Genomic DNA, 13,226 nt, shown 5'->3' on the forward strand with positions numbered 1-13,226 from the left:
GACAGACACTATGAAGTACAACACATGAGCAGGGAGGTTGCTCCTGGAAAATGCTCCAGCAAGACAACTGCCCTCCACCTGCACCAGCTCCCAGGATGAAGAGACAAAAATAAGAAGGAAAATTTACAGCCAGTCCTTCCTCTGTAACATTAACTGCAAGTTTGGTACAGTGATGATACAAATGATACAAGCATTTTGCCTTTTAGGGAGGCTGGATTACCAAATACTCACTGATCATCTTTAATTTCCGTACTACATTTCACTTCCTAATGAATATACACCCCAGTAGAAGAAATTACAGACAATTCTTTGGGGTAAGATAGTTGGTCTTTATAGCCTGGAAGGATTATTAATTAGTCTGCGTGGTCCTGATGTGTATATATGTAACTTTGGTGCTCAAGAATGAACCAGCTCTGGCTGCTAGAAGACAGAATCTCTTAGAATCACAGAAACACACAGGGTGTCAGTGACCTCTGGGCAGTGCCTGGTTCAACCCCTTCCTAAAAGCACAGTCAGCTACACAAAGTTGTACAGAGCTGTGCCCAGTCAGCTTAGGAGCATCTCCAAGGATGAAGATGGGCAGTTACCCACAGACTCCCTGGATACCTTTTTCCAATACTTGACTATATTAATGATAAAAACATAACAAAAATATGCTGTATCTCTAATTTCTTTTGGTTTTAACCTGTGTTTGTTATCTCTTGTACCATCTCTGTGAATCCTTCCAAAAGCTCTATTTTCCTTATAATGTACTACAGGGTAGTTGAAGACATGAAGAAAATACACTCCCTGCTTTAATTTCTTAAGACAGAACAAGCCCAGCTCTCTCAGTCTGTCCTCGCACATTATGTGCCCCACAATCATCACATTGGCTCTCCACTGGATCCCTTCCCTTCTGGTATTCATTTGTCTCTTCTACTGGGGAGCTTTAAATTGAGTTAAGCACTTTAGGTGTAGCCTTTTCTTATTCTGGAAGAAGGAGTCATTGCTTCTCCGTGTCAAGAAATGTAAAGGAATGTGGGGCTTGGTATGGTCCAGAAAGACCCAATTACTACATTTATAATTTTATTCTGATTTGAGACAAAGGTATATTTGAAAGATCTCTGCTTGGTTTTTAGATTATAAACACTTTTAGATTATAAACACTTAGAGCCACACTTTACTATGCTGCTGAAAATTTAAAGTTTTCCTCAAATTTAATATGCTTTGTAATTTTTCTATAATTTTATAATGGATTATATTATTTATATTTAAATATTATTTAATGGACTGAGTGAAGATGTGTCATTACTATGGTTGGCATTGTTAAAGTCTTTTATCTTCCTGCAGAAGTGTAGCATCTCCATGCCCAACCTAATTATGACAACAGATGCATCAACAAACTTTGATGCATTAGTCGAGCACCAAAAAGGGTAACACTGTCAGAGGTTCTGAATGCTATAAACTATTGCCAAATTTACTGCATATTCCCCACTCTGGAAAAATTCAAGCTACTTTAAAAAAAGTCTGAATCAATGCCACAATTGCCACTGAGATACTGAAAAAAAGAACTCCAGGTACTGGAGAACCACCCACTCTTTATATAGGTCCTGTATTTTTGCCATTGTTGGATCTGGCTTTGTAAGCAGAGCAATATGAAGTTCATCCTCAAGCATTTTCAGACTCCCCAGAATAGCTTTTTAATAACATATTGGTACTTGACTTTTACAGAATAAAAACTCATATGGTACAGATTTTGTCAGCACTCAAAAAAAAAAAAAAAAAAACAGCCACTTTTGAAAGCAAAAGTGTTCAATGAATCAGTAGTTCTCACAAGAAGTTTGATTTAACATAATTCCCTGAAGGCATCTTGATCTGATATATTAATAGGGACTAGGAACATTACAAAAGATTCTCTTTTTTTCTTTTTAAATTTCCTTTGATTTTCTTTTCCAAGGTACTGAGCAAGGAGAGGAGAACAGAAGAGAAAGTGCAGTGGGAATTGTACTTAGAAGTGACTTCTTCTGCAGCCTGGAAGACTTGTACAGAAAAAGACAGAGCAGTGAATGAGAAATGACAGGACAGTGCCCAGACTTCAACAATAACTGGAATTACAGTCAACAAAATCCCAGTGTATTAATCTACTACATGAACTTCAGAGCCAAAGGGAAAGGGCAGTTTGCTTCTACCAATTTCCAAAATAGTGGATTCTGATTACACATCCCAGTACCAAAGGTTTTGCTGACACTTGGTCTGAACGCTCCTTTCGTTTGTTCCATGCACTTGCTCCTACTTACCGCCCTTTGCAGCACCACAAATGCTTCCTTTCTGTCCACAGCATTTATACTCCTTGAATATTTGAGGATTTATGGTCCCATCTGAGCCCTCTCTCCCCCATGTTGGGCATATTTAGCTCTTTAAGTACTTCCTTGGAAGTAAATCTCTTTAGCCTCACAATCATTTTTTTTCAGCATAAAAATGATAAGTTTGCTCATAAACTGTAAAAAGGCAGTAATATATATGAGCAAATTCATGAACAGAAACTCCATTATGAAAACATCATGTATCTAAATTTGGTTTATCAGCTATTATTCTCTGAAAGCCTTAATGGCTAATTCATTCTGATTGTGACAAAGCCTTTCATGCCTTATGCCTGCTGGATATATAGTACAGCTCTGTTTATGTTTGGACTATGTATTTTATGAATGTGCAAAAACTCCTGCTGATCAATAAAACTCAGAGAAATCTGCAGTAATTATTTCTGGGAAAATATACAACACATGCAGCCTTAACACATTAACAGTGTTTCATTTTAGTCTCATTACTGCTTTCAGTTGGAATCATTCAGTCTTACTGCATTAATGAGTGAGAGATGAGACCTGATATTCCCATACTATGCATCAAAGGATTTTAAGTGGTATTTTATGACATCTCTAGTATTTTTTCATATTCTACAAAAACTGACTCAAAATCAATGAAATGACATCAAATAGTAGCCAGGTATCACTCTCCTATCCTACAGAGGATGGGTGTTGGCCCTTTAGCAGATCCTCAGCACTAAAAAAGGTCTTGCTGGCCTTTGACTTTTATATGTTGCTTCATTTCTTCTGCAAACATAATGCAGAGGTGTGACATGATCTAGTGTGATCTTATACCAGTCAGGAGAGAAACTCATCTTATTTGTGCAGTGTAAGTGGATGAAGAAGAAAATAAAACATCACAGTAGCTCTTTCAAGTCCCTGTGCCACTCCAGTCATGACAAAGCAGCTGCTTGAGTCCATCTGACACAGGTAAGGGATACAGCCAATACAACTAAAAGGCTCTGGCTTGGGTTTAATCCAACCTACTCCATCTATGGTAATGTCATGCAATGTTCTTATTTCTAGGAGTGTCAAAAACAGTGCCTAGAAACTGTGATGTATGTGAAAGTGAAGGAGATGGTGAGAAGAAAATGGGCAAGGAGAAAATAAAGGACAAGGTAGAGCATTTTGTCTGTATTTAAATTCTACTGCTGGTTTTACTCCCTGTTTGGGGTTCTCAAATGTGCTACACAGAAGCAGATGCATCAGATGCACGTATGTCAGTCTTGCAGTAGATTAAAAAATAGAGAAGCAGGCAGTGTGGCCTATCTAATTCTGCCTTTTAGCTGGTAATACTGAGGGTCTGAAATATCTATAACATCAAATAAACCCTGTACCTTGTGTGGCATCAGTGATTTACAAAATATAGCTCCCATTTCTTTAACTCCTGAGTTACATTTTTCCGAGGTTCAGGTAATTTTGCTCCTTATAGAGAAAGAAATCAATGCTGTTCTTCATTTTAGGTTGCATTACTAAGGTGGCTAAAAATAACAAAAGAATGACTGGGAATAAAAGCACACATGCTGCTTTACTAAGCCTATTGCCTTCTATACAAGGAGATAATCTTATTATTAGGGAGAAAAAAATAGCAAATGTTATACTCAAAAATGACATGAATGTCTGGGCTGGCAAGGAACACACAGGTTACCTGTCATTTACTTTCAAAATGGGAGTAATTCTGTTGTCTTTCAGCTCTTGCAGGTGATCCTAGGTTTGGATCTGGAAATGGCTCAGAGGCAGGTTTCTTTTGAAGAACCTCTAGCACATGAGAGTTGGTTGAATGCTGAGACAAAAGATGGGAGAAGGGACACTTTGTACGTGACAGGAGAACTTGAGCCTGTACAGACTGACAGAGAAGCTGATATTGCTAGTAGACTTCAATCAACAAGGAGTTAGGAAGTCACACACTGATAGCCATTTAGACAAACAGATTAAACCTTCAGCTGATCTAAATTAATACAGCTCCCCTGACTCCTGCAGAATGTGGTGCTGCCACGCTCTATGATGGCTAAAGCAGTGTCTTGGCACTACGAAAAGAAATGGGAGCATTAGGAAAGTGTTCTTCCCTGACCTAACAGGGAAGAATCTCCTCAGGGAAGTGGGTCTCCAAGCCATTCAGAGTTTCTGGATGACACTCTTAGTTGTATGGTTTAGTTTAGTTAAGCAGTCCTGCAAGGAGCTGGTAGTAGGACTCAATGATTCTTATGGGTCCCTTCCAACTCAATACTGTGCACAAAGCACATCAGGCATTAGTGGTATTGCATCAGTCTGTATCAGAAAATTAAATATACCTTATGAGGTAAGCCCTTCCTACACATTGACCCTAGGATCAAGTGTAAAACCAGGAGGGAAGGAAACTTTATTCTTTCTCTCCTCAGTTCCCAGATCCTGTGATTAAGTGCTCCCAGAGCTGAAGAAAAGAAGGGAGGAAGGGGAGGACTCAGACAGGTTCCTTCCCCTCACAAGTTTTAGTACCAGCCAAGCAGAAGCAGCTAAAAACTGAAAGACAAAGAGGAGCAGATTCTTCATAATAGAGACAACCAAACTAGGAGAGACTGGTGCTCAGTACCTCCAGTCCAAGCAGGCAGCAAGTTGGAATTTCACATGCAACACAGCAGTACATAGAGAAGTGATATACATCATGTATAATGTTCTCAGGCTGTATGTATGACATCTGTCTGGTCTCTGCATCACTTGCTCGCTGCTGTGGCTGCAGCCAGCATTTCCCTGATTTTGCTAGTTTGATTGCTAAAATACCAGCTCATGTACTAAACTGGAATGAGAATCTACTGCTTGATCTGTAGCATTAAATTACTGAGATGAAGTCATTTACAGGCTGTTTCTTTCCTGTTTAGTTGCTTTGAAATAAATTCCCTGTTACCAATGAAGTTTCAACTGTCAGCTCTCTGGATCCAGTGATACTATTGAAAACAGTAGGGTATTTTAGTTTCCTTTTCTTCCTACTCATTAACTTTTTCCTTCTTTTCTTTCTGACTGTTTCACTTACAGATGAGCTGGCTGGAGTTCAGAAAACTCTCAACAGCACAGTACAAAACACCATGGGCACTCATTTTCCCCTTGGACTATTCCATAAATAAGAATCTTTTGATACCTGGATAGTCACACAGATATGTATATAGCATCAGTGCATTCCACAGCTGGTCCTGACCTAATATCAAGTTTTAGTTCTGATTTTATTCATTCCAGCAGCTGTGATGATTTACTTGCTTATTGACACACAGTTGTCATTTAAATTAAACTGAACACACATCTGTTAATGATTATTTTCTTTCCCCTTCTCATTAACCATTGTTTCAGCTTTTCTACAATAAAAATCAGGGTTATCCACAAATTAGGATATATCAGAATAAGGGGAAGTGGGTGTATCTAAGCCATTTTGTTAATCTTGTTAATTAACACAATTTTGTTAATGCTTGATGTGATGGAACATACCCAACCTTGGTGCTTTATAAGAAGGCAGCTGGCTTTAGATAATCAGAGAGGAATCAGCATTTTGTTTGTTTCAAGCCCTTTCCCCTTTCTAATTTATTCTTGTTTAAGTAATGTGTGGAGAAGGATCCCCTCGTACTCTACCTCTTTTGACTAGATACCTACATGGTATCTGGTATTGGCCATGCTGCATCCCAACCAGTGCAAAAGAATGTGTTCTTGGAACCAAATCATTGGAGAGAAAAAAAAAGTGCCACCAAATCTGAGGGTGAAATAAAGAACTACCCATGAATCTTATTTCCTCTTAGGACACTGGTTATTATTTAAGTTTCAAGTGTCTGGAAACATATCTATACATGTGTGCTGTAACAACCAAATAGGGATTTAAATATTTCCTTCACACAGGGCCCCATACTGTTTTTTACCAGTATTCCTATGATCTCCTGGACCAAAAGTAAGTCCCTATTTGCAAAAACATAAGCACTAGACCATGTTCACAGATCCTTTCCAGCAGCTTCTCTAAATGTTCTGTTTCACATTTAACTGAAGGCAGTGTTGCAATTAAGCTGATCAGCTCAGCTGGGACAGCCTACAGTGTTGCCCATGGAAAACAGCTAAGGCTGCCAATTATCATTTTCAACAAAACAAAAAAAAAAAAAAGGAGTGATAATTTTGCTTTGGGATATTTATTTTTCATTTGGACACAATACATATGATAAAAGAATTGTCATTACTATTATGGAAACATGGACTAAATGCTTTTTAAAGGTCACTGAAGTACACAGGATGGCTAGATATGTTCTGATATAATCACAGAAAGATGATGAAGGCACTGAGTTGAGATTTAGATAATTTGGATTTGCTTCATGGCTCTCTCACAATCTCCCAGTGCAACCTAGGCAAGGCACTTAGTTTCACTTTGCTGCAGCTCCCTAGTCTAACAAGAATAATAATATTTTCCATTTGTCTTATCTAATTAGATAGTAAGCTCTACTGGTCAGCAACCTCTGCTTAGCAGGAGTTTTATACAGAATGAACATCCTCATGGGCTGCCTGCAGGGGATACTGTAATACAGGTATAATAAATTATATAACCCATTGTGATTTAGTATCTGGCACTGAGACTTTTAACCTCAACTATCCATGGAATAATGAATGACCTTTTTCAGGGCAAGCATACAAATATAGATACCTGCTAAACATGTCCAAAAGGCAGAGAATTCAGGCAATTTAGCTCCTCAAATATAGATCTTAAGCAATTAACCTAAAAGATAATTAGGATTAGACCCTTAAGGATCAGCTGGGTCAACATTTGAGCATTGAAGTACTTAATCAGACATAAATCTCTTTAGCATAGAGAAATGGTCTGTTCAGGTGTACCCACAGAAGCTGCCTGAAGTCAGAACCATGATCAAGCCAGCACAACTGATGAGTTTGAGTGGCAGAGCAAAGTGGTGCCTCAGCTCCTGCAAGGACCTGCCCTCAGCAGGAAAGCACAAGCAGTGCAGTGGGGTTAAGAGCACACAAGCCAAACATTTTGTTAAAATTCACAAAGATGATGGATATGGCTAACAGCTCTGATGCACATCAGAACTGTATGGCAATTCCAAAGGGAAAACCAGCAAAGATGGACTCCTAATTTTGTATCAAGATAACCCATAGAGATTTGCAGTACAGCTCCATGATCCAGCAATGCAGGACAAAATACCTACACAAAACACCAATGGAAGTCCATAAATTAACCTTCTCAAGTCAGACTCCTGGCTTATTTTCTTTGTCACTGGTTCAAGCCACTGACAACCCATCAGAACAAAGCTGCCATTTTCTAACTACAGCTGAGCTTGTAACAGAGGGACCTCACTCATACAGTCTTGAGCAACAATGCTCACAGAAATGTTAAACAAGTCTTACTGAAGCAGGAAACACTGTTTGCCTACTTCATTCAACAATTTGCATCTATATTCAGATGTAAGATTATATATACCAGGTTGCATACTTATCTCAAGAAGTCCTGTTGCTTTGATTTCCCTAGGGAAATCTAATAATGGAAAAGTTTATCTTCTTTCACACTGTAGCAAGTAAGAATCAGTGTAAATACCCATTTTTTGTTCACTGACATCTTAGAATGACAGCTGTAAAATTCACCCATCTATGGATTTTTGCAGAATGCATAAAATGGTTGATGTTTCCTTTTATTTTTTTTTCTTTACACTCTTAGATTTTCATATTATTCTATTCCTCTGAATGCAAAGAAATAGGAATGGGCCTGTTTCTTAAGAGACTAAGGAAGCACTGTACATTTTCCTGACTATACATTGCTACTGAGTAAAGAATATCTGCAGTTGACACCAGGTAATTTCTTTTAAGTCAGTAAATCTTGAAGCTTTAGACTATCTAAACTCTCAATTCAGAGACTTAATGTGGATCCTCCTGACTACTGCACACAGCTGTGCTAAAATCTCATTTACAAACTGAACTTTGACTTCTGCTTTTGATCTCTTTTTCCCACCTGTGCTCTACTTCTCAAACCACTTGGTCTGCTCTCACTTCTTTCAAAGGTCATTGGCAAATGCCAGAGGTAACTAATTACTAACATTCATACCTAACACCGCTGCAGCCTAATACCAAAGAGCTTACAGGTGTGCTCTGACAAACCAATACAAATGTCATATGTGCAGAACACAAAGATACATGATCAGAGTCTCATCTGCTCTGCATCTTAGTGTATGAAATGTAAACATGCTGAAATGTCTCTCTGATACTGCTCACTTTTCATTCACTCAATCAAACTCTGTGGGAAATCTCATCCCTTGTCACATCATCAAACAGGAGCACTATTCCTAAGGCAAGACCTTCCACAAATATCCTGTGTCTACCACCGCATAAACTTCTCCTCCTCCAGTGCAGGTGGGCTGAGCTAGTCCTGTTTTCCCCCAGTTCATTTTAGGGTCCCCACAGTGCTCCATGCCTCCTGCAGTATCTCAGACGTCTTTCTCCAAACTGCCCACCCCATTAACAGCAGCACATGTCCTCAGCTAGTAACTGCCAAGGCTTTCCTCTTTCTGCTGCTTTTAGGAAGCAGAGCAAGAAGTGCTCCCGTTGTATGGGAAATGTATCTTTCCAGTCCTTGCAGATCAGACTCCCAACAACCCCACATGAGGATGAGGTGCACTATGGGAGACATGAGCAAGCTGAGGCCCAAATCGCTCTTGGTCAAACTCAGCATGACCACAAGTCTCTTCAAGGAGATCTTAAGGATGTGATTTCAGAGTGGGTTGCAACAGAATACAGTACAGGCAGAGCATTCACATCATCTTTACTACTGTCTGTAGTCATACTTAACATCCCAAGCTTTCTGTCATGCTGTGTGGAGCCAAGGAAAAGGGCAGGTCAGTGAAACCTGCTACTCACTCAGAGATACACAGCAATGTTTTGCTCAGTGGAGCGATGTCTGATCTCACATATGTAGGATATAACATAAGTATCTGCCAACCCACCATTATAACATCCCTAGCTGTTTCCCCAGCTTGGTTTAATCCACTTGCTCTTTTTTTTTTTTTGTTCACTCCAAGCCTCACTTCATCAGACTATTGTATACAGACTGCTGAAACACACAACGTATGCAACATTCTAGCTTCTACTTCTTGCTTTCCTTTTCTTTGCATTTCCATGTTTTTAAGCCCACCACAAATCTGTTACAACTGCCTGCAGACTTTGTTCCCTAAGTTTGTCTATCCCAGTTCTCTAAGTTTGTTTAGTGCTCTGAGTGAACCTGGTCTAGTGAAAGGTGTCCGTCCCTGCTTATGTCAGGGGAGTTGGAATTAGATGATCTTTAAGGTCCTTTCCAACTCAAACCATTCTGGGATTCTAGTGCTGGGGCTCGACAAATATCAGGAGGTGAGGGCGAATCACTCAAATGCATTATCTAGGGACTAGTGCAACACAGCCAAACAGCCTCCATCTTCCCTTCTTAAACACCTATGCAAACAGACTTCAGTTGCTCCATTTCTACTTCCAAAGCTCCTATTTCCAAATGGAATAAAACATTACAAGAAGTTAGCTAAAGCAAATGCTTCACAGAAAGATATGGCAGCTGCATCACACACGAGCTAGACAACTTACTCTATATGAGTGGCTGTCACATTTGTGGCAATGCCTTCTGGAGATATAAATTCAGTTCCAAAAGTAACCTTAGCTACTACCAGGACCAAGGCCAGATGTTAAGTTGTCAGCCAGGAGATGTTGAAAGGAGTGTAAGGACTTGATCTGGGAGCAATTGTTAAACACCGTGTGTGTCACAGACACAAGGCTGGGAATACTTAGGAGCTTTCCCTTTACAATTTAGATGGTAAATCCAAGCAATTTAGGTGGTAAATGCAAGCTAGCTGCAACAAAACAATCCTCTTTAAAAAGCAGACAGGGCATTTTCAGGGCTGTTTTAAAAACCCAGAGATATTCTAGGAAGACATCGTTTTCATTGTGGCAGAACACTGGGCTGGGAACACCTGTAGAATAAGAAATGGATGAAGGAATGTAGCAACCACACACCCTAAGAGCAGCCCTGGTTCAGCAATTCAGCAATTTCTTTCATTCAAGAATTTGTTTTGCTGTCTGTGTTACCTAGAAAAACGGGACCTGGCCAAAACCAAATGCCTCAGCCCTAAACTTGAAAACACTTTCAAATACAGGTCAAATCAAACCAGCAATCTGGGGAAAGGAAGACAAAGGACAAACCTGCATGGTAAGGCTTTGCTCACAGAAACAAGATCTGCTACCATCATCCATTTCTCTTCCAAAGACATAGGCACAACAAAAACAACTCTGAAATTTCCCTGGTATTTACTGACGGTGAGAAAGTACCAATGCAATGCAATGTAGAAAGTTACGCTAGACCAAATAAAAACTGAATTCAATGTGGACTAATGTGGCTGTATTTCAACCCTCTACAGTCGGGCTTATTCAGAATTAAAGTAGCTATAATCAAGTCTAACACAACTCAATTTTGAAGAAAATTGAGTAAAATAGAGGCCACACTGAATAGCTACAGTACAGAAAGGTAAGGACAGGAAGACAAAGTGAAATGCAGGTACCTGATCAGATCAAACTTCCCTATTCTCCTGTGCAGAGAGCTCCTAAATGAATTTGGATTCCTTTGCATTACTTAGCTTCATCCATCAAGTACAGTCCTTACGTCAGACACTGAGGGACACTGGATTCTGAGTGCTGTGCAGTGTGTCAGGAGGAGCAGTACCTGCAAGCATTTCCATCTCCCATGGATGCCCAGCTGGGGGTGGCTGAATGCAGTCACCCTACTTGGGCAATGATGGCTGATCAAGGGAGTCTCTACCCTTGCCAGAAGGACAGATGAAGGACAAAGAACCATAAGAGATAAAATCCTTAAACTCCTCCAGAACTGAGGACTGACTGCCAGATCCCGACCTGATCCTGACACACAAGCAGGCACTGCTCACTGCTGGGCTAGGCCTTCAGGAAAGCACAAAGTAGGTGATTAATTTTGCACATATAAGCTATACCATTAGACTTCGCACCCTGTGGGTTCCTGCTATATTGACATTGAAGCTGTAATCCATTACATCTGTCTGGGTACACGCTTCCTCCACAAAGTGTGTATTTATAGGACTGTTAAAAATGTCAAGGACTTTCACATTCTGACTTCAGCCTTGCTAGTTTAGATTTTCACTCACATAACTGCCTTAATTTCCATTTATATTGTTCATTTTAGTTTCAAGACACATGCATGGCCTTTACTAGCCTAGACCGACTAGTTCTGACTACCTAAAAATCAGCAGAAACAACTGATTAAGGCAAGGGCCTGGAAAAAGTCCTCTATTGAGGCTTGGAATCTCAGTCACTTAAGAGATTTGGGGGCTTGTGTGCCTTAACGCATTCTGTAGTTCCCAGGGAAAAAATTGTTATGTGAAGCACAGTAAGGAACAGCCTTTTACAGAGGCATCACCAGATGACCAGCTGAACCACAGCTCCTCTTCACTCTGAGGTTTGCCAAACTCCATGGTGAAGTCCTAGACTTGAGCAGCAAGATCACCTCACTTCCTGGTCCTCAGCTGAACAGGATGCAAAATACACACTAACACCAACTACAGAAGGTATTCACTACTCCTTAATTTCACCTTTGAGTGGCATCAAACTGCATTTTGATAAAATACACCAGGGATGTGGCTCAAGCTTCTGTGAAATCATGGACCGCTGGCACCTTATTAATCTTTGCTTTCACAGCAGTCTCCTTATGCTGGCACCTTTGCTTCCCAAAATCTCAGCTTTTGGAGAATTAATGGTTGGAAAAACCAGCATTGTCAAACCTGACGGTCTTAATTTTCAATTTAAACCAGAATCAACCACTTCAGAACCAACCTGTTTATTGCCTGCATTGATGTCTCTGCCCTGGACTTCAGATAACTGGTGCCACTAGGGCAAACATTAGTGGATTGCTATCAAAATTGAGTGAAAAATAATTTAAAGATACACTACAAAAGATGCCTTCACAAAACTCTTCCTCTTCTCTGAGGAGTGCAAGGAAACCTACCCCACTACTAACAATTCCCTCCCTGCAGGTCTCAACCTCCATGGTCAGGAATGACCTGCAGCTCCTCAGAGCAATTATCAAAGCCTGTTTCACACACGACTCACGTCTCAGCTGTGTCAAGTGGGCAACTTCTGTTGAGATACAGGTCACTGCAGCATGCATTGCAGTAGCACCAGCATCACAAGACAGTGATACTTGTGAAATACTCACACTCAGCAGGAAGCACTTGTTTTCTTTGATGGCACCTATGCAGCCCACGAAGCCAATGATCATGACAAACGTCCCTGTGACGATCAGTAGGTTGGCAGCAGACAGGGATGGGAAAGAAGAGGAGAGGGTGGCAAAGTTCCCTTGGGTAACAGCCAGCCAGATGCCTACACCAAGGATTCCACAGCCTCCCAACTGGGAAAACAAAGAGAAACAAAGAAACTCAGTTATTGTATCCAAGCAACCCCAGATATGAAACCATGCCAATATGGCAGTGGAGCAAACCAGCAGTCACACCTAATAAGAAATTATTTCTCCTTATGACATTTTCAGTAGGAAAAACAAAGGAGAAAAAAAAATATAGAGAAGTCATCAGTAAGATGCAACACTCAAAAAGTCACAGATTTCCTAAATCCAAGACACCAGGACACCTAAATCAGATACCAGGTCTTTTGCCCTCTAGTGAAAAATCAGACACTGAGTAAAGGATAAATTCCCAAAGGGTCAGCTCTTGAAGAGATTGAAAAAATCCGTGTCCTATTTAGGTACCCTAGAGAGCTGCCCAGAATAGCTGAAGCATTTTTGATTCCTCATTCTTCCCATCCCAATACACTGTCTCTCATCCCTGACCCATGCCATAAGCAAACCTTGCCAGAGCATACCCCTAG

The 13,226-nt window shown here is 40.3% G+C and overlaps 1 protein-coding gene across 33 annotated transcripts in view; it reads right to left on the reverse strand.

The window, feature by feature from the left end:
* Nucleotides 1-13,226, reverse strand: part of TSPAN4 (tetraspanin 4) — a 413,364-nt gene that overhangs the window by 51,716 nt on the left and 348,422 nt on the right. For 31 of the 33 annotated variants that reach the window (XR_008437696.1, XM_053981277.1, XM_053981253.1 and 28 more), the window contains one exon: nt 12,562-12,753. The exons of the other annotated variants lie outside the window; for them this stretch is intronic. Coding sequence is in view for 30 of the 31 variants with exons in the window: in XM_053981253.1 (XP_053837228.1) it covers nt 12,562-12,753 (192 nt within the window). In the remaining variant the exon portion in view is untranslated. The remainder of the gene's footprint in view (nt 1-12,561; nt 12,754-13,226) is intronic. 33 annotated transcript variants of the gene reach the window in all.

This window comes from Vidua macroura, chromosome 6 (genome assembly GCF_024509145.1).
Source record: "Vidua macroura isolate BioBank_ID:100142 chromosome 6, ASM2450914v1, whole genome shotgun sequence".
NCBI lineage: Eukaryota > Metazoa > Chordata > Aves > Passeriformes > Viduidae > Vidua > Vidua macroura.